This window comes from Rhea americana, unplaced genomic scaffold (assembly GCF_003343005.1).
Source record: "Rhea americana isolate MKP2758 unplaced genomic scaffold, rheAme1 scaffold_153, whole genome shotgun sequence".
In the NCBI taxonomy this organism is placed as follows: domain Eukaryota; kingdom Metazoa; phylum Chordata; class Aves; order Rheiformes; family Rheidae; genus Rhea; species Rhea americana.
Window position 1 is genome coordinate 1,594,897 of NW_028185628.1, and position 24,417 is coordinate 1,619,313.

A 24,417-nucleotide genomic window follows, 5' to 3' on the forward strand; every position below is an offset into this window, starting at 1 on the left:
GTATAAACAAACAGATGTGGCCTACTGTTCTATTAGTAAATGAATCTCTATCAGAAGCCAGAGAAAAAAGCTGTGGAAAATTTGCATCATCTTTGGTTTGTGTTACTGATACTCTCATGTTTGCCCAGTCCTCCCACAGCCGTTGTGCTTACTATTTTAAGGASTGACTATGGCTAAGAATTAGTTTACGTGTAGCTAAATCCTCGTGCAGCGCTTGCACAAGAGAGCACATCCATGTGCATTCGGAAACTGTAGATGTGGAAGCTTTTATAAGGTCTGTAAGAAAATACTGACATGGACAAGCCTTGACCATGCTATCATTAGGAGAAAAATTTGCGTACAGCCTACCAGTATTTGTGGCAACGTAAGGGCTTCAGCTTTGATAAATAAATAACAATTGTACAAGAATCAAACTAAGTATAATGGTTCTGTGGTAAAGTCTTCTCCTCTTTGATCCACTCTTGATCTTCTGATGCCAGGAATGGTGGTTGCAAATAGTCTTCCAAGGCCAGAATGCCCAGGGTGATCATTCCCTTGAATCTCGTAAACTAGACGTCTATTTGCATTACAAATTCCTCATAGGTCAGTCAGCCAGTAATGCTCAGGAGAACTTCTTGGTACTATTTCTAGTGATGAATCTTGCAAACTGTTAGAAGTTTGGTTCTGCAAGGCAGCTATTTTTGCGCTAGTTCTCACTTTTGCAGCATGATGATGCAGCATAAATGATGACTTCGATAGCTAGAGTTCATTGTCAGTTGTGAAGGACTCCAAAGCTTATTGAGAACTGCTTCAGCATAATTTTTTACTCATTTTTTGACCTGTACACATACCTATTTATAAAACAAATTAATACAGATCTGGTTGTACTTTTAGAGAACCACGTTTTGGGTTCACTGTAAGGCAGGATAAGCTTCCTCCTCTTCTTCATTTCACTACGTTATTGCRGTAAGAACTTCTTCCATGTTTCTGGCTGTCTCTGGGCAAAAAAACTCTCCATTTTTACTCTAATAGTAATATTATAACTATGTTGCTTTGCTTGTTGAAAAGGCCCACAAATTATTCCTGAAGCTGAGAGCTTAAGAAATGAAGAGAATATCTAAAACTGCTTAACCAAATACAGCGGGGGAAAATTGTGTTAGAGGAGTGAAACATCAAATATAATCATTTTTCTGACATATATCATATATAGGCTTATGTATAAAAGGAGCTGTTGCACAAAGCTGGTCTGGCATTAATACAGTGCTGTTCCACGAAGCATTTGAGAAGCTAGAAGACTGCTGCCCAGTTTTTTGGAAGAACTAGAAAAAAAAATGAAGAAATCTTAATGCACTGACTTCATGGATAAACATGATTGGGTTTTCCTTTATAGCTGTTATTTATTCCTTACATGTATCATACAACTTTCTCCAGATGAGTTGTCTGTATATTCTCAATTCTTTAAAGCACAGCACTATTGGAAGATAAAATGGCATATGATATGCTTAAAAAAACATCAAAGATGGCAATAAAGATGAGATTAAATTTCTAATTAGAGATTTGGAAGCTCTTCAAAGGTGTAGTCTTCCTTGACAGAGCTCTTGTGATTCCTTGCTTACCTCACCTTTGTGATCTTTATCAGACCTTTATCAGATGTTTATCTGATCTTTATCTTCTGTAATGTGACAGAATAGAAATGAATGAAACTCAATTCAGGATTCTTAACAGTAGTGCACAGTACTGCGCTTTCCCTTACTTGCATGAACACATGTAACTGTTAAACATAATCTATCCATGGTGTACACAAGTAAATAAGCAAATCTTTATGTCTTAGAGAAGAGGTAGCAGAGAAGAGAAGGCCTGGGAAACAGGCCTAGGAGTGTGAATCATGGAGTCAGTGCCAGTGGCTTTGAAATTTTGGAGCTGTGTGGAAAATGATGAATAGAGACATGGAGCAAGATGATGTACCTTAAATAGTTGTGTGTCATCTCCCCACCCCCACCAGTGATGAATGCAAAATGCTTATAAACTCTGTTTTTCAAAGAAAGTTGCATATGGTATTTGTATTTAAGGGAAAGCTAGTTGATAACAAATTTTTATCTTGTGTGATGTCATTTTGGAAACTGTATCTACATATGTCTTCTGGAGTTGCAGGCAGAGATGCRTGGGAGTCCTCCACTCTGGAGCAGCCGTTGGGAGTGGTGTCCCCGCTGGTGGAGCCCGGGTGGCAGGCCAGTTCCAGAACAGCAGCCTCCAGAGTTCTCTCCCAGGAGCTCTGGTTTACTGCAGGGAAGCTGCAGGTATGAGAGCTTCCTGGGCTCTTCCCTTGCTGATCAGGGATGGGGAGTCAGCAGGCTGCCCCCCTGCAGCCAGCTGGGCTAGGGAGTTTGGAGGACCCATTGCCATTTCCCTTACACCAATTAAAAGGTGATTTAGGTGATGGGTCTATGGCAGCAGGAAACTGGACAGACTTTGAGCCCTTGCATTGCAGAGTGTGTGTGGAAAGAAAGATGCTGTGGATGAATTGACATTTTCTGAAGGGGAAAACACATTGTTGGAAAATTTCTAATTATCTAAGGGGAAAAAATCACGGGAAAAGCTCATGATTTATGAATCATAGAGAGACCTACACAATAAAAGGTGTCATGGTTCAATGYTGGTATTTAATAATGCTTGTTTTAGGATAACGATGCAGAARAGGACACGATTCTCCTCCTTATTTTGTTTTGAGTGCTACAAGAAAGACCGTATGGCTCATTTGATGGTGTATCCTCCTGTGATGTTCTAGGACCTGCTTCATCATCAGGTACAGACAGAAATATTATCAGTATATGATTGCCTGAAACTACTCATGCCCTTCTAATCACTGCATGAATTATATAGCATTTCAGCGGAATGCAGATTGCAGGATTTCAGTCTGTATGGTGATAGTATTTTGCTTTGGGAAGAAATACYGGGTTTACAGTCCACAAGTTTTGAAGCAATAAAACTTCTAAATTGATAGTACCCAACTTGTCCAATACAAARCTAGTGTAATGCAAAAGCAATGACCAAACACCTAGGTTACCTCCTTTACATAATATTATCTACAGATTTGTCTTACAAGTCACTTGGTTTAGTTTTTTTTCACCCCATACTGTTAGCAGTTCCTCATACATACATACATATATATACATATATATATATATATATATATATATATATATATATATATTTTTTTTTTTTTTCTTAAACCAGTTCTGGTGTGGAAGAACCATCAAACTGTGAGATCTTTTTGAGCTGCTTAATTTGAAAAAGTGCATCTAACCAATACATGTGCAGTTTTTGCAGTTAAAAGTATGAATCATATACTTCTGTACTCTCTAGTAGGCAAGTGGAAACAACACAGCATCTGTGGTGTGTGTTCATGCAGTAAGAATTGTGTGTGTCCCGCATAAACATTTATAGGCACTTCTTAAAAAGAATTCTCACTAATGATTGTGGCCTGAGGTGTAAAATAGTATTATCAGATCATTTATGTTTATAACTGGGAAACATAGGTTAAATCCTGTATATTCAAAGTGCAGAATCAATGCCAACTGAAGGAGACTATCCTAAAGTATTTTGTGTGAACAAAGCAGCCTTCACACAGTAATTGTKTATGGGAAAAATAAAAATATTTAGGTATTGTATTTGTCTAATAAAATTGCCGGACTTTGTAGACTTTTGGATTTATTCTGTCACATCTGCAGTAATTTTGATTCGGATTTGGGGAGGTTCTCTTCTAACTTTCAGCACTCAATCATATTTTACGGTTCTTCTGAAACTTAATCTTTTATAATATTAGAGTGAAAAAAAGAAGGAAGATGTAATGGTTGCTGTCTTATCTCTTTTGTTGTTAACAGGTTTAAAGCAGAGTTTTTGCTGTRAGTACTACCCCTGTGATGACACTTAAAATCCAGCTGTACTGCATGTCTCAGCCGCAGTACTAGAGTGAGTTTGTCAAGGCATCCCTGATGAGAGTGAAGAGGCCCAATTCATTTGGTTAAGTACTGGTTGGGGGGCTTTTCTTTTTTTTTCTTTTTTCTTTYTTYTTTTTTTTTTTTGATAAAGCAACAGAACAAAATGAGTGGATCAATAACATCTGACTAACTCTCAACAGTTTCTCTTTAGCTTTTGACTTTCCTTTGTTAAAATTTACAATGGTGAATTTTGTGCCACAGATTTTATGCAATGCAGTATGTACTTGTATCATGTTTCCCTGCTACATCTTAATGGCTGTTTTATATCTAGGTTAGCATGTGATATAATTATAGTGTCCCCCACTGAGGAGTTGGGAGAGAAGTGGAGAAAATACTGCACAGCTGTGTTGGTGCCGTTAACATTTAGGCTTGACAAGCTGGTTATTGCAGACAGTTATTTAGTGTTGTTTTGGACTGAGCATCCGTTTTCTCTAAGGCCAGACTTCACAATTATGTGACAGTGGAGGTTCTGGATAGCTTCTCCAAAGCCTTACAGTGAAACAGAATATGAATAAAGATGTATAGCAAATACAGCTGAATAAGCCAGGCTTTTCAAATAAGTAACTTTTTTTTTATTATTACTCGGAAACATTAAGATAGTTAGAGAGGACTACCTACATTCTGCAAGTCTGGAGGACTTTGAAATGCGACAGTTGCAGCTGGGAGGTCTACATTCTGTTTTATAGGTATTTTAATCTTCCTGTGTGATCATGTACAAATCATGCCACACTACTAATAAAATGAGTGTGTAATAACAATAAAGGTCCTGTGCACATACCTTTAGTGCATAGTGCATTGCAGTTATATCAAGTGAAATAAAATTTGTCCATTGTACTTAATTCATCAGTTAATGTAGTTTTTTTGTTTGGGAAGGGCAATGAATAGTATTGACTTAGGAAATAATTCATAATGCATACTGTGGGGGAAATGCATCTTTATAACAGAATATGATTTCTTTCCTCTTTTTCCTCTCCCAGCTGTCTGTAGAGATGTTAAAAATAGGGGTTTATGGCCACTGCATGCTATTTAGAGGCAGTAATTCAGCACAGCCAATGGATCTCAAATTGAATAAAAGTAAAGAACATCATACAGGTGCAAGTTCTGTCCAACAAACCTCAAGCTGGGATGTGTGAAGTGTTGTGGGTTCGATGCAGAAAATAACTGTCCTGCTGTGTACTGGACTGGAACTGGAAAGGCTTCGGTCAAAGTACTCTGTGCAGTTTGTGCTGCCACACTCACTTAGTCTGTGTCTTCCCTGAAGTAACAAGAACAATCAGAGTCTTACAAAGAAAGAATGAGGGAACAGATTTTGTGACATCTAGTGAGAAATAAGTTTGGGAGATATGATAACACTTTTGTAATAAGCTAAAAGAAGGGAATAACTCTCCTATACATCTGCTAGGGTGAGAAATAACAGACTGAAATTGCAAAAAAGTTGGGTTAAATTGAGATGTTGGGAAAGAGAACAGGGTATCTAGGTATATATTGTCTAGAAAGCTGTAAAATCTGTCAGGATACTTAACACACAGTTCAGTTTGTCTAGGGGCAGAATTTAGATGTCCTCTCCAGATCTCTTCCAGCCTGTATTCTGTGAAAACTGAGGATTCACTGCTCTGCCTCCATACACTTGCAATGCAAATTTCAATCTGGATTCAAATTCTCCTGGGAAATTGAGGTGATTCAGATGTAAAATGTTGTCTGAAAGTTCTCTTGTTTTGTCTAGTCACAACTAGTAGCCTAAAGTTTAGACTGTCCGCTTCTGAAAGGAGCAGTTGAAGCATTAATGTGTACTGCAATTTCCATTTTCCACAACCCAAAGGAGTCCTAGCTACTGGAATCTTTTGCAGAACTCAGTTTCTTCTCTATGAGCAGTTCAAGTTTGTAGAAATTGTTAGATGCTTAGTGGTGCATATTATATTCAGATCACCTTCTAAAGCAGTACAGCAGATGAGGGCAGAACTTAACACATTTGAAAATGGAACCTGACCACTTCAGGATTTTGTTATGTGATGCCTACAGTAACAGTTTTTGCCAGCAAGTGCCTGTTTGGTTCTCTGCTGCAGACAGATTTTTCTCTGTTGTGCAGAATAAACTAACATCAGTAGTATTTCAGTTTAACATCAAGGGATGACTGGAATAATGCTTCCAATAGGTAATATCAGCATGAAAGAATGAAGCTAATTTTTTCTTGCTACTTACCATTTATTTTTCTTGCATGCTGTTTGTAAGAATTTCCTGTGTTCACTTTGTAGTGAGCTAAATCAGTATTCTGTATATTTAGGTTTCACAGGCTTTCTTCTTATGCTGTGGAGCTCATCACAGTCACCATCTGGCAGCTGGCAGGGAAGCCCGTTCTTTTTTTTTTTTTTTTTTTTTTTCCAGGAGATGAGAGCTATTCTGAAATTTCTGGCTAGATATACTGAAATATGCATCACTTGGCACAGACATTACTGATTCAACTGTACCATATTCAAAAATGATTCAGAAGCAAAGCAGGTAACAGTGTGATGATCTGTTCTGCAGGTTGATTCATAATAAGAGCATAGATGCACAGTGGAGTTATGCTTTCTCCATCTTTTGGGTCTTGAGGTAAAAGACATGTAAAGAAAGAAAGCAAATTCCCATTAAGGCATGAACAAAATACTTTTTAAGAAAGGCCAGGAGGTTCCCTCCAAAGATTGTGATAGAGATCATTCTGGAGGGCTCTTTCTGTGTTAAGCATCTGCACAGAGATGCTTATTTCTAAGAAGAATTTCATCTTAGTGCACATGAAACCATGCATTAACGGGCAAGTATTCTGAAATTGTGCTGATTGTTTAGCAAGTGAATGCAATAATAAAAATCTTTTCACCTGTCTTACCAATTGGTGGAAAAAACTAATTGCAAAGGAGACTGTCAGAAGGTGGAGGAAGGTGGCTGGGTATTCTCAAGTTTGCAGGGGGGAATCTCATTCTTCTGTGACTACGTTTGTAGAAAACTTGCGTCCTTCAGGAGACCTATGGTGCACTATAAAGTGCAGTTATAATATTTTTAGACAAGTTGCATGCTTCATATGCAGTATTGTCAACATTTCAGCTGAGAATCAAAAACTTGTGAAACTCTTCATTTGCATGTCCCTATATTTTGCATACTACATAGAGAGGTAAAAGTAGGCAGATAGGTAGATATATGTATATATAGATAGATAGAGATGTGTAATACAGATATGTATCATATCCTGTTTTACATAGTGAATGCCTAGTCCTTGAGGAGGATAGCTACTTTTTTTTTTCCCCAATTGTATGAACAATTGCAACAGTGTGGGAGTTAACTCATTTGTTATTTCTTTATACCTTTTTGCTTTATCCTAACATGTGCATTGTTGTGCAACATCTTGTAACAATTTTAATTTTTAGTATCTGTATTGCTATTATGGCAACAGTGATTCCAAGTATTTTTGATTTACATGCAGAGCTCTTATCTCTGAGGTTGGCATTTCAGTAGTATTGGCAACATTCATCTAACATACATGCTCTTTTTTAGTCAGCACCATAAKTTTTTATAGCTATCATACCCAAGTACACTGTCAACCTAGATGCCCTCCCATTTACAGGAAAAAAAAATCTGTTTTTTGCATCTATATTATGTATCTAAGGGTATAATTTACTATGTGCTTTTTCATACATTTGACTTGCAAGAAGTGTCATGCTGGCAAAGCTGTAGAGAAGTCACAAATGAACTAATACATATGCATTAAGGGCAAAGCTAAAAATGTATKTGCAAAAGAGAGAAAAGACAAAGTCTTGCATCTAGCAACCAAGGTACTTTTTTGACACAAGAGGGAAAAATCTGACTTAATATGTCATTTTAAAGCTCAGCTATAATTTAAAGATTAATTCAGCAAGTACATACAAAGAGGATAGAAATATTTGAGTTATGTACCTTTCCCCATTTATCTATTCCTTTAAATTAGGAAATACCACGACTAGAAAGAAACAAATGATTCTAAAACCAGAAGGACTKGGAGAATGAACATATCATCTGCTCCATGATTTGTGATTGTGTGTTACCAGATTCTTTCCGTTTTTGATTTCACTGTAATGAGATTATCAGTCAATCTTGTGGGGTGTTTCCGTTAGAAAGAGGGAGAATTTGTGGATGACACTAACGAACTTCTATCTGAACAGAGGCAGAAAAAGCCTGATGTTTGTTTTCTGGAACCTTTGTTTTCAAAGGTCATGTCTGACACATTCTGAAGTTCAACCATCTTTTGTTCTGCTACAGAAGTTACTGTTTACTGTCAGTATTGGTCTGACTAGGATATCCTGAAAACATAGCTAAGCTTTAAGATGCAACAAATTGCTTCATCTCACTCTGAATAATTATATTTACACTGATTTTCTTTCTTTTCCTAGGGTCACTTGTCTTGAATCCTGCAAATCCAAGTTTTAATGTATGCAAGAACAGCAATGCCTCGGATGAAGTTGCTTATGTGGCCAAGCAGAGCTTCCTTAAGCCTGTCTTTAATGGTGTGAAGGCAAAAGAGCTTTGAGTTTTCACAAACAGCTAGTAAAATATCATCTCTGAGGACACATTCTGGCAGAACCTTCCCTACTAATTTTGTCAAGGTAAATGATACAAGCCTTCTGACAGAAATGAGCATCTGGGGTCAAGGGGTTCTTGTTTTCTCTGTCTACCAATTTATTTAGCAAACAACTGTTGTCATCACTTCTGAATTAACTGCATGCAATTCACTCTATTCAGGGAGTTAAATCTCCTGCTACAGCTTTATCCCTCTGTAATGGAAAAAGCTGAAAGATATGTTTATTGTTCTTTCCTCGGGTAGCTAAAGAGTTCAGGGAAAAGAGCAGAGAGGGCAACATCTCGTAGGCCTCTTATTACATACTAGAATAGATTTTACTTCCCAGCTCCCTTGAGCAGGAATTGAATTCTGTAAAATGTTAAAGCATCATTTACTTAAGTGTCCCGCTGGAAGAACTATGTGGTTGCACAGTAAGATGACTATATATTTTCCTAACATCTGGCAGATCACTGTGTTGTGATATGTAAATATCGGGAGGGTGTCCAATAGACTGTCTTCTCCATACGTCAATTAGTTCCAGAACTTACAGACAACTATGTATGTCCTGAGTGCAAGATCAAAGTAAAGCTTGAAWTGTAGTGATGAGATAAAATGATGTAACCAGACACTACCTCTGCTCAGGATAGGCAATAATGGGTTTCAGTCTCTAACAATAGACTGTTTGTGTACTGGCACAGTGTAGGCTCGTAGAGGTACAATATGGAATTCCCATCAGAAAGCAATTAGGCATTTCACTGGAATGGCATCACTGTCAAAGTTACCTCTTACAATAGGGGGAACAGCATGGAGTGTGTGTAGCTTAGAAAGGCCTATGTGCTGCTAGGTATCTGAGTATAGTCCGTACTGACCAGGGCCGGGACATAAGACAGAAATATGATGGAGACAAACAGGAGGAGTAGGGAGAGAAGAGAGATGCGAAAAAGGACAGTCCTTGTTAATACTGAGTGGAATGGTGAATCCAGCTAAAGGTAGCTTCCCATTAGCCTGAAGAATGCATGGAGAGCTAGGATTTGTCCTCTACTTATTTTAATTTGTCTCTGCTTTCAAGTCTTGATTTCTGTATAAGTCCATTGATTTGAAGTAGCTAGTAGGAAAAGTAAAGCTTGAACGCTGAAATAAGTATCAGTCAGTCCATTGTGATAAGACTGTTTTATTTCTGCATCTGATAAACAAAAAAAATCAAAGCATCCAAGTTATTCTAGTAGTCTATAATCTGCTATTTCAAATACTTTAGATACCACATTGATGATCATCATCCCCCTACCTAAGTTACTCAGTATAAATGCACAGGGAAGTATGTACAACTTATTGGTCCTGTATAAAAATTATTTTCACTTTCTTGTTACATATTTGAAACATCCTGAATGAAGAGCATTTTTACAATGATACAGGCCAAGTATTAAAAATTAGGAAAAAATTACTCTTCGAGTTAATAAGATGTGTTTTTTGAGGAACAGTCAGCCAGCTGCATATACTCTTCTGATAAGTCATTGAAAAGAAGAAAAAAAAAATTAAGAGGTTTCTATTTTTTAGTATAAAGACCAAGATCCCACTGTCTTTATACTTATTTTTCACTCAAAATACCAATGTTTCTTTAAGGTGAATTTCTGTTCTTGGGACTTGTTCTGTTTTTAGTTCCTGCCAGTAAGCTGAGCTTCTTCCTCAGTGGGCTGAAATAAATAAAGAATCCTAAACTCTTAAAGAACATGTTGTTCTATCCCAAGTGAAGTAGCTCCTTCAAAATAAACCTCCAAAAGTTCCAAACTGTGCGCTCCTTCTGTCGTTTTTTTTTTTTCTTTTTTTTCCCTTTTTTTTCCTTTCTCTCCTTTCACCAGCTGCTGTGCTTACTGTAGGCTGGCTTTAAGGGTGATTTGGCTCCCTCTATGGTGGGCATGAGCCCTGTCTGAGCATCACACATCCCTCAGCAGAGAGCAGCTCAGGTACCTTTACGAGATGCCAGCTGTTTCTTTCTGCGGTGAGGTTGCGTCCCATAGTGGTGGGCTGCAATTACCAGTGGTGTGAACAGTTTGGAGGAGGATCATTTTTGCTGACCAGTTCCTATATATTTTTTATTTTGGAATAGTGACGTAGCTTGGTCCATACTTGTACTAGAGACTAAAATGAACTCTCCCCACTTCTTCCTCCTCCATCTCTTTTATGTTGAAATACRTAATGTTTAAAATGTATTTTAAGATGGTAGGAGTTACTACTGAGGTCACTGAGATGATTTAAACTACAGCTCTGCCAGGTATCCATTCTTCTTGCAGAAACTACTGCAGACCAGAAGAATMAGGAAGAAATGTGTCCATGTTCATTGCCTGGCTGCTTAGCACATTTTTGCCTTCAGCAGCAGCTAAAATAGCAGGCTGACAAGTACGTGTGTGTGCCTAGTGCAGACAAGCACTGCTGACTCTGCTCCTAGGGTGGTAACTTCTAGCAGAAGAATTGGACTGACAGCATGGGGGAAGGGAAGATCTTAAAGCACAGTAGCTATTTGTTTCAGTGCATGTGAACCACTGTTCTTTGAAAGGGAGGAAAAAGAGAAACTTCTCCTGGAGAAAGATCTTACTTGACAGCAGATTCAGAGCGTGGCAGTTCTCCGAAGTCTTAACAAAACTATTATCACACAGCATTTGTTACTCATACTAGGCAGAACATGGTCAATCTAATAATTGTAATAATTTATGCTCCTACAACTTTGCAATGTCTTGTTTGACTTCAGCAGAGATTACAACAGGTGAAATCTGAAGCACTAGTTGTATAGTGCAACTTTTTTGCTTGGAAGATTGTTCCTGCCCTTAAATAAACAGACTAAATGAACTTCAACCRTAGCACCTACTAGCACTGCCAGGAGGAGTGTAGGTACTGTGGAGGAGTTTGGGAGTAAACAGGAACCAGTGCCTAAACTAGAATTCTTTTTACCATTTACTGCTAACAGTCTGTAGGTTTCTGATCATAGCTTTTGTATCTTTGCCAAAGAAAATGTAGACAGTTTTTGTGCAGAACAACACCGTAGTCTCCAGAGTACCTTGAAAGTTTTCTGCAGTTTGTTTCCCTTTATTGTTTATGTATGGCACAGTATCAATACTTCATTGACCCGTAGAGTTTCTGTCCATCAAAATGATTTTTTTTAAAAAAGATGCCAATGCTTCTAGATACAGAAATTGAAACAACTAATGAAAAGAATGCTACCAATTTATGCATGTGGTCTTTTCAACAGAGAAGAGCATGCATGTTATCATTCAACGTCAAACATCATCTTCAAGGTTAGTGGTAGCCACGCAGGGCTAAGCTCATTTGATCATCCTGTGAGGAAGAGGTAACTTGATCGCTATAGATCTGGCTCAGCGCTAAGCTCAATATTTCTTTCTTTTCTTTGTAAAACCTCAACTCCTGCCCAGCTTTTCTGGCTTCCTCCAGTTCTCTGAGTGCCACTTGCAGCTCTTGAGAAATAATTCCTGGAGATTCTTGCTCCTTCATAATCCAGTCTAGGGCCATGTGACTTCTCATCCTTTCATCTAAGGAATACTGGGAGTAGTAGGAAATTACTTCCTATTATTCAGAAAAAGGACGAAAGACATGGAAGTTAATAACATACACTTTTTTTTTTTTTTTTTGCCTTGCTTTGTATTTTACTGAACAGCTCAAATCTCAAAACCATTCTGCTCTGGGCAAAAACTATAGCACGACGCTTCCATAACATTCTGTGTGTCTTTCAAATACTGCCCGTTGAAAGGGAATGAAATGTCCATCAGATATTGAATTGCTTTGTAAGAGGTTTAAAAAGTTAAACTATAATTAAATGTATCTTCTGCTTTAGRAGACTTCTCTCGAAAAGAGAAGCAGTAATTTAAATGCTGAAAGTGATTTTCTTCCCTTTGAATGACTCAATGCATAAATTATCTGTAGAATGTGATATAGTACACAGCCTAATTTAAGAAGTTAAAAATATCTTGAAATTGTTCAGCCTAGTACATTTCCAAATGTTTTCACAAAATTCGAAGACAAAAATGCTGTAGTTACAGTTTTTCTCAAGTGAATTTTCTGCTTGTTTCTTGATAGATAGAACTGAGTAATAGTCTAAGCCTCTTGCAATGATAGCAAGAGATAAGTGCAGAAAACACAAGTCTATTTCAAAACTTACCTTTGTCTGATATCCAGTATAGCTTAAAATAAAGGATGACCAAATTTGTTCAGAACTTCAAAAAAATTCTTTTGAGTATTTTAACCCCAGGGAGTTAACCACTCACTCGCACAGCCAAGTTTTTGATGTGGTGTCCTACCTGCCGGGAGCACTTCGTTTCACGTAGGGCTTTAAGGCTACCATTCCAATGCAAAAGCTGAAAGATGATCATCAGCTCCTGAAAAATCAGAGCATGCTGATTGAAATCTTCAAAARCCACACCTTTGCTCTTAAAAGAAAAAAAAATAGCGCAGATTCGGTGTTTAAAGGTGATGACATAAAGAAACAAAATTGATCCTAATCACATTAAGAGGTRTAATGAAAGGCATATGGACAACCAGCTGGAAGCTAGCCTTTCCCCTTTCAAAGCAAACAGTATGAGTACTGAATATATGAGTATATATGTGTACTGAATATATGAGTACTGAATAATATTCATATTCTTAATAATACAGATTTACGACTGATTTGTAAAGAAGCCTTTATTTGCCATCAGGTGAACATTACAACCTTGTCTGTAGTCACAGTGATGGGGTATTCAGAGTAGTTTGACAATCAGACACTAATGTCCGAAACACTTGCAATCTCCTGGTGACCAGACTGAATATTTTTCATGTTTTTCTGCAGGTTGCTAGTACAACTGGGTTTAAAATTACTTGCTTTCTATCCTTCAYTGAGAAATATGTGTAGCACAAAAAGTTTAATTTGGTCCACTAGCAATGATATCTGAAATTAATCCGAAATCCTTGCCCCAGATCATTACTGRTTGGTTTTAATAATTTCAAAACTTCAAATTGCACAAAAAGAATCGTATCAGCTAAGCTATGTAGCTATATTTACACATAAACAAAAATGGATCCATATATGGGTAGCTGCTATCTAACAGACAATTCTTCTAATAAGATATTAGTATTGGGACAGATGTCTGGTGGCCATAACAAAATTTATTATCAGTTATCAATGTGTTTGGTTTTATTTATATGCAGTTGAAGCGGTCAGGGTACCATCTCTAAGTATTTAGGACTTCTGTGGAAGACAATGATCAATTGTTTCAACTGAAATGTGATTGATGCATTTTAATGGGTCAACAGGTTCTTTTAGATGACTCTGCATATTTGCACTGAACTAGATCCTTGTCTGGATATTTATTACATTTGGAGAACCTCCAAGTGCAGCTTGGATGGAAATATTTTCTCATCCTGCAATGTTTTGGACTTCTAGAATTTTCCTATTCTAAAATGGGAATGTTTCTAAAATCATCCTGTCTGCATGATGCCAGGGTCCTGTGGAGGTTTTGGATGGATGGTAATGGTGAGTGGGAAGAGCTGGAGGGGAGAAGTGGATACCCTCTGAAGCTGCCTATGCCTGTGCTAATCCAGACTGCTACTTGGTCAGGCCCCGTTAAATCCGTACCTGTCCGATCATTAAGCTGTAGAGTTGATGTCTGAATGTCGGAGTGGCCAAAAATTTTACTCTTTGAATTGAAAAAAGCGAGAGAGAGAGAGAAAGATAAAGACTAATTCAATAGGCCCAAGGATTTTTGCAGTCAGTGATGAAGTTCAAACCCTTGCTACAAACCGGGCAGAATAAAAACTGAATCTTAGTCTTTTATCTCAGGTCCATTTGCTGTTCTTTTTTTGACCAAAAATGTTGGCCTACATTTGTTTTCTTGTATCAAGCGTGTTAATATTGAGTGAATTGGGAACCCTCTGACAAAGCAGAGGTCAGAAGGATTCTCTGAGSAATCTGAGAAAAGGATCTATATTCCATTGCATATAAAATGTAGACCTTTAGTTGTATTGAAAGAACTAGTTTGCTTGTCTGAATGTTCAGTTAGATTCTTCAGTTCCAATTATTTTTAGGAACATTAAGCTAGTAAACTTTGTCATCAGCTTGGCTACCTTACTCTTTTTAGCTTGYRAAGGAGACCATACGTGCAATATAATGAATTCTATCTCCATTTTAGATGGCAAAATTTAGGAGATGAATCAAGTGGACTGCTAAAGAGAGTAAGAACGTGCACTAAGTTATTCTGTCTGCTGCTGAAATGTGAGATTCTGCAATGTGCTTACTAGCCCTAACAGATAGTATAGCCCTTTTATGTGGTATATATTCAGCAGTATAGATTGATGGATGAAATGAGTATGAGGTGTCACCATAAGAACTTCCTTTTACCTCAGTTAAAGTTTTTGTACCAGAAATGTTATGACCGAAGTACTCATTAATCCAAGATCTGACTTAACTATCCTCCCCTTGATAATATACCTCTTGGCTTTTCCTTTTCTTCCACCTCAAAAAAGCCCCAAACAACAAACAAACCCAGAGCAAAAGCTCCCCAAACCATGGAGTGACTCATCTCTAACAAAAGAAGGAAGCCCAAAGGATGTGTTACAAGACTGAAGGCTTCAAGCCTGCGGTAGGTTTTGCTTGAACTTCAAAAGCAATGTTGTCTCATGCTGCATTGCTCTGCATTTGATTCTTTTTCATTCAGCATTTGCAAAATCAGTAACCACTGGGTTATTTTTAAATTAAATGCCCTGATATTTGCATTTTAAAAGACAGATAATAATCTATAGCTTATGACAGGGAAACTTGCAAAATGCTGTGTATAAATAGTTCTCACACACCCCTTTCAATGCCTCTTTGATTATGGAGTGGGAATCACAATGCTATATTTTTTAGTTAACATTTAGCCTGGCAATTGCTCCCTTTGTCTTTTTTCRTGTTTCCTTTTGCTTTCTGGGCCAGACACTGAAACRGATGAAAATCATCTTGGAAACTCAGTAACTTAGGGAGAGTAGTGTAAACTTCTTCAGTCCCTGTTCTAATTTTCCCATGTGTGAAAACCTATTATGTTGAATCTCCTTCACTCTTGGCTTTTAACAGGTCTTCGGTAGATACCAATCTTTCCCTCTAGGAAGGCTTCTCACTCATTTGTAACAGTAGTACTTCAGGGATTCTGGGCCAGCTGCTAAGTCCTCTCAGTTTACTTGTCAAAGTGAGGAGGAAAGATCTTTAAGGTTTAATTGGGATGTTTTAGTTAATGGATGGATTTGCAGACATATTTTCCTTCACGGATCTCTCTGCTTGTAAGTTAAAGAGCCTTACTGTGTTAAATGTTTCTGCATTTTGCGAGTGTTCTTTCTCAATGCCTGATTTTAAGAGTTTTGATTTCCTTCTGTGGATGAAATGCACCTTGGATTCAGAAAACGAGGTGAGATCAGACACCAACAGGACAAAACTTAGGCCATGGCAGAAATCCTAAAAGTTTGTTATTGCCAGTTGAGTATAATTGTTTATGGTACTGAATAAATATGGCAACTTCTTCACTGATGCAATCATCCCTATCTCKTCTGTTAGTCTGTTAGACATATGCTGCTGTATCAAGTACAGCTCGGCCAAAATGCCTAGGCTCTGGAAACATGCAGTTCAAAACGGGCGTGCTCTAGGAATACACAGATTAAAATACACAGATTTCACTCATGAAGTTGCTTCCCCTTYCCACTCTTCTGATACTTACATATGGCCGTGTTGCTTGCGCCAGTAAGGTGAAGCAGAATGCTCCCAACAACGTACCACCTACTTCCAGTTAACTTCTGTTATTCATTAATGAAACCTCAAACCCTATCCTATACTGCAGGCAATTTGAGATTTATATGACATCACTCCACACTTCATCAAATGGAAGAAAAGCAAACTGACTCAGAAATATGTGGAACTATTTTGGTATCTATATGAAAAAACTGTTTATGGATGAAGGTTTTAAATATGATTTGRTTATTTAGAAAGCTATAAACAAACAGCTGCCTGAATATTTCATTAGGGCCTCAATATATCAGTTGCCTGAAGGGAAGACTCAAACCTCTCTCAGTTGGAGTGAAATTTTGAAAAGACCCTGGCAGAGTGCCAAAGATGGTCACCATCCTGCTGAGATGACCAGCATTATAAGAAGAATATTTGTCCTTAAACATGTTCCATTTGACACTGTGTGGCAATTCATACACCTGTGTTTAGTACTGCATTTTAGAATTTCTTTGAAATACCAGAACAGGAAGTCATACTCTCCTTTGGATGTACCACTCCAGTGTAAGATTATTATCCACAGTATTTTCTGCAATAATGTAGATTTAGTTTGATATTTTTCATTAGGAATTGGAATGAAAGAGGTGAATCTATTTTATCAAATGGTCATTTAAGTGCAGCACTGTGGGGAGCATGTTTGARCAGGTATAAGTAGTCAGGAGGGAAAGCAGCTCTGTCAGTTTTCTAACATTGTGGTTACATGGTGTTAMTATTTTACTTATTATTATAGTCAAGTTGAGAAGTTAGCCTTTATTCATTCCATTATTATYGTTATTATCTTAATCCATTTTTTCACTCTGCATTATCACAGCATCCTCACTGCTTACCTCAAATGCCACAATTTTTGTTAAACATTAGTCATGAAAATAAGTTACTTCATTCAAAAGTGAATAAAGCAGAAGCTTTATTTCTTGTACCTGAAATTCCAGCATTGTTTTTCCAATATTTGACTCCAGCATGTAGTGATAGGCTCCAATACTAGTGCTTGGGTCATCAGCATCCCTTAAGTTACCCTTAGGGAAGAAACAAGACAATGCGATTGGAATGGGAGTGGTTGGTTTGTGGTGTGTAGTATTTCTTGCAATTATGAACATGTTCTAGATGCAAACCAGAGTCATTTTTAATGCCCCTCTTGTCTCTTTCTTTCCCCAGCAAAGAGTTTGGGAGTCCATTTTGGCAGTTACCTTAGCAGTTACTCATTTTACCAACCTTTTGTGTACCATCTGATTACTGTGAAATGGCTATGACAACCGGTAAACTTTGATTTCTTGGTTCTTAAATATTGATCTGTCTAGTCTTAAGCTTGGTGATGCATTGGGATTTTTGCCACTTYCTAGAGTGATGGAAAATGAGAATGCGGAGGTGCTAATGAGTTGTTGATTACTGGGAAGGAGCTGCCCTTTATAGCTGATTTTCAGTGTCCCAGTGCTCTAATGACAGAAGAGCCTGTCTCCCGTCTTCAGGCTTTACTAATCTCTGCAGTATTGTTGCTGCTCCATCTAAACTCTTAAGYATAATTATTTGAGATGTATCTCCCCCAAAACCCCTTCAGTTAAATCAGTTCTGTCTAGTTGCAGGCTTATCACCACAGTGCCTAAATGCTGACTGTGCAGGTTTTGAGTCTCATGARGGACGTCTATGGTAATAAGCACATTTCATAAAGTGCCATCTTGATGAAGTGTGCTGACATGCTCCAGAATCTGGCATTTGCTTTTTCAGTAGAATCCCCCAACAGCCAGTATAACAAGGGGCTGAATTTCACTTAAATTCATTGCCTCCCCTCCCTTTCTTGGTGGTGGTGGGGGGAACCTAGAAAAGAAGTACAGGATAATTTTGAACAAATTCCTCTGCACAACCTTAGGTGCTCAATGGCAACTTCACAAAGTTGAACAGATTTCTACCCAATATGGTTCTGCTGAACTGCTAGTAAATTTATAGCTTTTGAATGCTGTAGCATTAACACACTACTGCTGAAATATTTATGTTAGCTTTTAAATATCCCTGAGGAAATCCAAGCAGAACTCTGCAATGTGTATACCCTTTTACATCAAAAATTTCCATAAAAAATGATAAATTACTTGAGTCAAAACTCCCTTTAAATTTCACACACAAATAAATCATGATCTATTTTTCTTAAYTTTTATGGATTTTTTTCCCTCCAAAATGTATAAAATTCACAATGCTGGAAAATAAAACCCTTATTTCATCCTCAGAACAGATATAGACCAGACCTCCTCACACCCCKCTGTTTCTGCATCCTCCTTCTCAATGTATCTTATGAAGGAGTACAAAACTTTTTACTTGAAAGGTGAATACTACAGAACATCTCACAAAATACATGGAAGTAGCAATATTTCTAAACTAAAATGCATTCCACACTTACCAGAACTCTTGCAAGTAGTTCTGCAAATATAAAAGGAATTCAATTAAGCCTTTCTCTGTCCATGACGTATGCCTTTTGGTGAATTAGCGCTTTCATTTATAAGGATTACTTGTGCTGTAAGATGATATCTGTCACATTCATTGAGTATCATAGAATTAGTGAGATTGGAAGGGACCTCTGGAGATCATCTAGTCCAACCCTCAAATGAGTGGCCCATATGGGGATTGAACCCACAACCTTAGCRTTATAAGCACCACACACTAACCAACTGAGCTAAACCTAACCCCATTGTACTGTTCTGAACTATAAATATTTTATCTAGTTATTAACTCCAGAGAAAATAAATCTAAGCAACTTTTAAGGACTAACATAGCCTTGTGGAATTGTTGTAATTACCWCAGTCTTGAGCATAAAATTGATTTGGACGATCTTTACTAGAACAATGGTAAAAAAAAAGGAAAAAAAAAGAAACACTAAGACCTTTATTTGTCATCTGGAGAAAAACCCATAAGCTCTGGACAAGCAGCATTTCACAAAGCTATATTAATGGGTATTAGTATAGATACAATCATAATCCTAAAGTTATTTGGTAATGATAAGTATGTAATTATGTTTCCCAAGTAATTTTTGTTTATATATGATAAGCTAAGAAGAAAAAAAAAGCAACTGCCAAAGAAATATAAGGCATTCAGATAGACATCTTGCTCTGAAAGGGCAGTTCCATATATTTTAAAACTAGAATTTAGGAAAACTGAAGACTTAGACCCAGTTTTAAAGGCTGGGAAGTGACTCCAACACCATTTACTCAACTGAGTTTGAAGGTTTTGAAGATTAACTTGTTAACTAGACATGGAATAATGATTTTCAATTTATATAAGACTRATATACTTGGGGAATACAGGCAGACTGTAATCATATCAGGATTTCATACTTTACAGTTGTGTTTCCATAAGCTACTTACAGTTCACAGTGTAAGAGTCATTGGCATTTGGAGTGTGGACATTTCTAAAGTGGCAAATTGTATCTGAGAAGATTGCACGTCACCTTAAAAAGTTTCTCAAATTTTCCCCAAATTTTATRTAAGAAAATTAAAAATAAAAACATGTACACCTCATTATCCTCCCCTCTCCCCAAACCTCAAATCCAGAGAAATAGAGAAGTTTTGCTAACTCCTCAGCTGACATAGTGAAAAAATTATCTCAATATTCTTCAGGGTCAAGTTCCTCCCATTTCCTTTACTTCTCTGATTCTGATGGTACAACAATGTACATGTTAATTGGTTACCTCCAGTTTGGGAGATGCTTCAGATTTTTGATTTTCTCATATAAAGTTTTGGTTCAGATCTTTGGAGTAGTTGAGCTGAACTGATCTTCATTGCACATTTGCACCAGCAAAGTGCGGATTAAAGGAGTCAGTTTTGTGAGCTGTGTCCAACTCACTGATGCTATTTAATGACAAATGTTCTCTCCTTTGCATTTCATTTCCAAAGTCAGTATCTTATTATGCATTAAAGCCTTAAAGAGAAACGTAGGGATAAATTAAAGATCTGGAACACTGCACTGTACTGTTACCCCAGAGGCTTTCACTGATTTTAGTAGTCCTCTGAAATTAACTGTGTCAGTTCTACAGAGATTCAGCTCTTTGGACAGGAGTAAATCCAGAGCACTTCAATGTTGTCTATAAATTACTCTGCAAGTATACAAGTAAACAACTCAGCTGGAGTAAATGAAAATATTTCTGGCTCAGAGTCATTTTAGACACAGATTACTGGGGCTTGAGAAGAAAGTTCGGAGAATTTGGAGCTCTGTTTTTGCCTGCAAAGTGTATGTACTTAGGTTCACATGATTCCTCTCCACCACTGCCCCAATTCTTTTAAACTGAGATCAGCCTATATAGTAGAGAAGTAAGTGAACTCTGAGTTAATTGAATTATCAGTGAAGATACAGTTGCATAGGTTCTAATAATCCCATCAAAGGAGTTTATTAATAATCTACAGTCTTGTACTGATATCAAACTCTTTAAGTGTTTTGCACTTACACTGGTTGAGGAAACGGCCTCCTGAACACTTTCCATGATGAATTCCTTTGTGATCCTGCGACAAGGCAATTCATTGAAGAGAGAGTTGATCAAAGCCACTTTTGCAGCATCTCGCCTTGCTTCTGCTCTGCTTAGACAGCTCTGAAAAAGCACAGAAAAATTCTATGAGTCTCAGGTAAGGTCTGTGTTTACCACTGCGTTTGTTAGGTGTTGTTTTTTGTTTCTCAATACAAGAAAGGCAAAATACATTTTTTTTTTCAAAAAAGATCATGTTAATTATTTTCCTCACAAATTCTGACTTCTCAGAGCCAAACATTTTTAGTGAGAAATAGCTTTACATCAGTTTTACAAAAATTACCAAATGAATTAAAAATTCATCTACTTTGTCAAAATTATGCAACTTTGGTGACATTTTAACTGAATTTTTGAATAGTTACTGCAAGTGTTAATTCACTGCTTAGCACATGTTCAGATAGAAGCCAAGCTTTGAGTGAATTTTGTTTCCAAAAAATTTTTTGATGAAAATGTCTCTTAGATATTTTTGTTTATTTTTCTTCCGGAAACGGATCTGGTTTGAGCTCTGCAAAACAGAATGACACTTCTGAAATTCTTGCTGATGCTGTCCCCTTTAAACCAAATATACTACATAAGGGGTTTTGAGAAGTGTCTGAAGGGCTCTGACTAGTAGAAAAAGACAACTTAACTTGAAACAAAATTGGCAGCCGTAGTTGACCACCCTACCTTTGCTACAGAGCGGCTCAAGCTGGCTGTCAGCAGACCTACCATGGTGTACAGGGTGCTGCTTGCTAGTTTAAGCTTATCTTTTAAAATTCAAGTTTGTGTTAGTTTCCTTTGGGTTTGTAATAGGGTGGGAAAATTTCTTAGCTCTTTTAACCAGCCAATAGTACATTTCTAATTTTAATAATGTTAGGATTTGTTAATTTAAGAGGCACTGGGCATTCTTAAACTTTATCTCTGTGAGCAAAAAGCCATGCTGCTAATCTTATGGAGTCTTAAGGCCTGAAAGCATCCCCACCTCATCTTGCCTGCCCTGCTGCACTAAGTATGTTGTTGGGACTCACCCATGTACCCCACATCAAGCCCAAGGATCTTAATTATATCAAAGCATTTACAAAACTAAATTGTATACCGCAGGCAGTGAAAAGTAAAGACCAAAGCACTGACAATGCCTGAGGCCTCAGCAAGCAAATACAAGGAGTAGATTACATGAATTAAATCCATATGAACCTAGCAGATGAATCACACTCAAGGCTTTCAAGCAGACTTTAAAATGCCTCGAAAGATTTATGCCAATCTGACCACAAGGTGAAATTCTTTTCCACTTTCAAAGCTGGCAAACAGTATGGACCTGCACATGCCAATAAAACATACCTCCCAGGCAACAGAGTGCAGGTTGTCTGTGTTAGGTTGCTGCTGTATCCTGGCTGGGGAATCAGTCCCAGTGATGATCATTCTCTGATGGCTACAGTGCAAAGAAGTCACTCTCATATGCTCCTTGTTCTACTTTTCCAGCTGCTGCCTCTCTATCCCAATAATTGTGTGTGTAGATAGTAATTTATTGGGAATGGAGTGAGAAAAACATTATATTTTTATGTAATAATAATAGTAATAAATTCCTAGCCTTTCTAAATAATCAATCAGCATTTGATTTCAGTTGTTTTAACACAGTTTGAAGCGTATGAGTCTGTTAAGTCAATGCATCTCTGCATTCCACTCATACGCTGTGAAGAGAGTGAAAGAGTAGGGGCAGTCAAGACCAGCAAAAACTGCCATGGTTATCAAAACCAAAGCTGTCTTTGCAGAGACATGCTGAATAGATTTTTGTAAGAAGTTGATGAAAGCTGTCTTAAAAAAACTCCCAAACACAGTTTAAATGCCAAACAACTGTGAATAACACTTACACACTTTTACAGACTTAGACAATTACACTTGCACATAATTTTCTCCAGAGCTAGGTAATTGTGCCTTACTAGAGGCCTTTGTCTTGCTTCAACGTAGATGTTATATGGATAGATCTGTTAACTATCCATTTTCACTTGTTATTCTTGTTGTGATATGCTGGATATTCTTTTTTGTTCAAGTACAGCAGTCTGCATAGTTTCTTGTTTCTTTTATTGATTTCCTTTTTTTTTCCTCCTCCAGGCCCTAAGGAATTCACTACCTGACACAATCACCTTAACTCAACTGGATTGCTTCTATTCACTGTAATAAGAAGTGTGAGTACACACAGTTGTGTTACTACTAGGAGATTTCTGACTATATTGTGTAACTAGTTTCTGTGAAGCAAGAGAGTTAATTGTTTGAAATGCAATTAAAATAGATATGTAGTTCTGAGAAACCAGGAATGTTTTAAATGCTTATCTTTTAATTGAGTAGAATTTTTTTTGTTTGTTTTAAAGATGAGGACTTTGCTCTCCCTTTTAAAATGACTTTTCTAGCAAGATTATTTGAAGAAATATGCTTTCTGAAAGGAGAGTGAGTTTAGGTTTTTCTRTTTGTTTCAGTTTTGCTAAATAAATACAATGCTTCTCTCAGAGGCTGGCATCTCAATAAATGTATAAAATATCTAACTCTTTTATATCCATTTCAAGCTGCCCAGGTCAAATGTTTTGGCATTGTGTATTTTTCTTTTATTAGGTTTAAACATTCTCTTGCAGGCAGCCTGTAATTCTGTTTCTAAAATTCTGAGAACAGAACTCAGACTTATGTGCTTTCAATAATAAACGTTATAATAAAAACCAATCCAAATAATTTGGATTTAAACCATCTTTGTGAAGATGAAATCTAGTAAAAATGACAGATAAAAGAAAACTATTCGTTTTTAAGTAAGACCAGCAAAGCAGCAGATCAAAGAGTCTGCATATATTTATAAGCAAATGGCAACCTTTCTGAGATCAAGAGATTTACAAATCTGGAAGAACAGAAAAATTCTTAACATTTACTAAATGTAACAGGAGATATAAATACTTAAACAAAAATGGAGATTATAATTTAGTATGATATGTGACTTTCCTCCACATTTTTTTCCTTTAATTTAAATTTTTTCTCAGTCTTGAAAGGATGAAACTGATTAAAGCTCATTTGAGCTGGGGAGTAAAAGGCTAAAAATCTTAATGTAGTTTCGCAGAGGGCAAAGGTTTCAGCATAGGCTCTTTGGCTCAGGTATTACAAAGAAGTCTTGAATTATCCAAAGCTGAAGCTATGTTGGAGACTGCAGAAGAGCTCTCTTAATAACTGGTCATACCAACTAGCTATGCTAACTGACAGGCYTCCAAGAGAATTGAGGGATCTGTTTTGGTGACATGCTGTAATACATATTAAAAGGTAAATACTGGTAGTTATATCCACTTTTAACATGCTGTTATTTAGGAATTTAGATGTTTGTAGATGAGAGAGGGAGAAAGAAGCCTTAGCCTCAGGGTTCAGGGGAAGAAGTTATTGACTGGTCCAAGATGAACAACTAGCAGTGAGTAAGACTTGGAGAAGGAGGTTCATYGCAGCCTTTCTAACATGTAGAAAACAACAGATGTAGGCTTTAGCTGAAAGATACCATCTTTCCTCGTTCTCAGTAAGTGAAAAACTCCAAAAAGCATGAATGTTTCATTATAGCACATTTCTCTTTAGATTCTTGCTAGATATCTGAAAGCAAAAG

General features: G+C 37.2%; 1 protein-coding gene and 1 long non-coding RNA gene across 2 annotated transcripts in view; one reads left to right on the plus strand and one right to left on the minus strand.

Annotated features, from left to right (window-relative positions):
- The first annotated feature begins 8,305 nt into the window (after positions 1-8,305).
- The window catches only part of LOC146598789 (uncharacterized), a 34,788-nt gene continuing 18,676 nt past the window's right edge, over positions 8,306-24,417 (plus strand). The window contains exons 1-3 of the long non-coding RNA XR_014895206.1: positions 8,306-8,584; positions 20,731-20,919; positions 22,908-22,981. This is a non-coding gene — a long non-coding RNA (uncharacterized LOC146598789). The remainder of the gene's footprint in view (positions 8,585-20,730; positions 20,920-22,907; positions 22,982-24,417) is intronic.
- The window catches only part of LIX1 (limb and CNS expressed 1), a 37,442-nt gene continuing 22,718 nt past the window's right edge, over positions 9,694-24,417 (minus strand). Inside the window, exons 3-6 of the mRNA XM_085299754.1 lie at positions 20,745-20,885; positions 17,242-17,337; positions 12,843-12,920; positions 9,694-12,111 (exon numbers count right to left, since the gene is read on the minus strand). Coding sequence (XP_085155880.1) covers positions 11,827-12,111; positions 12,843-12,920; positions 17,242-17,337; positions 20,745-20,885 — 600 coding nt within the window. The 3' untranslated portion in view covers positions 9,694-11,826. The remainder of the gene's footprint in view (positions 12,112-12,842; positions 12,921-17,241; positions 17,338-20,744; positions 20,886-24,417) is intronic.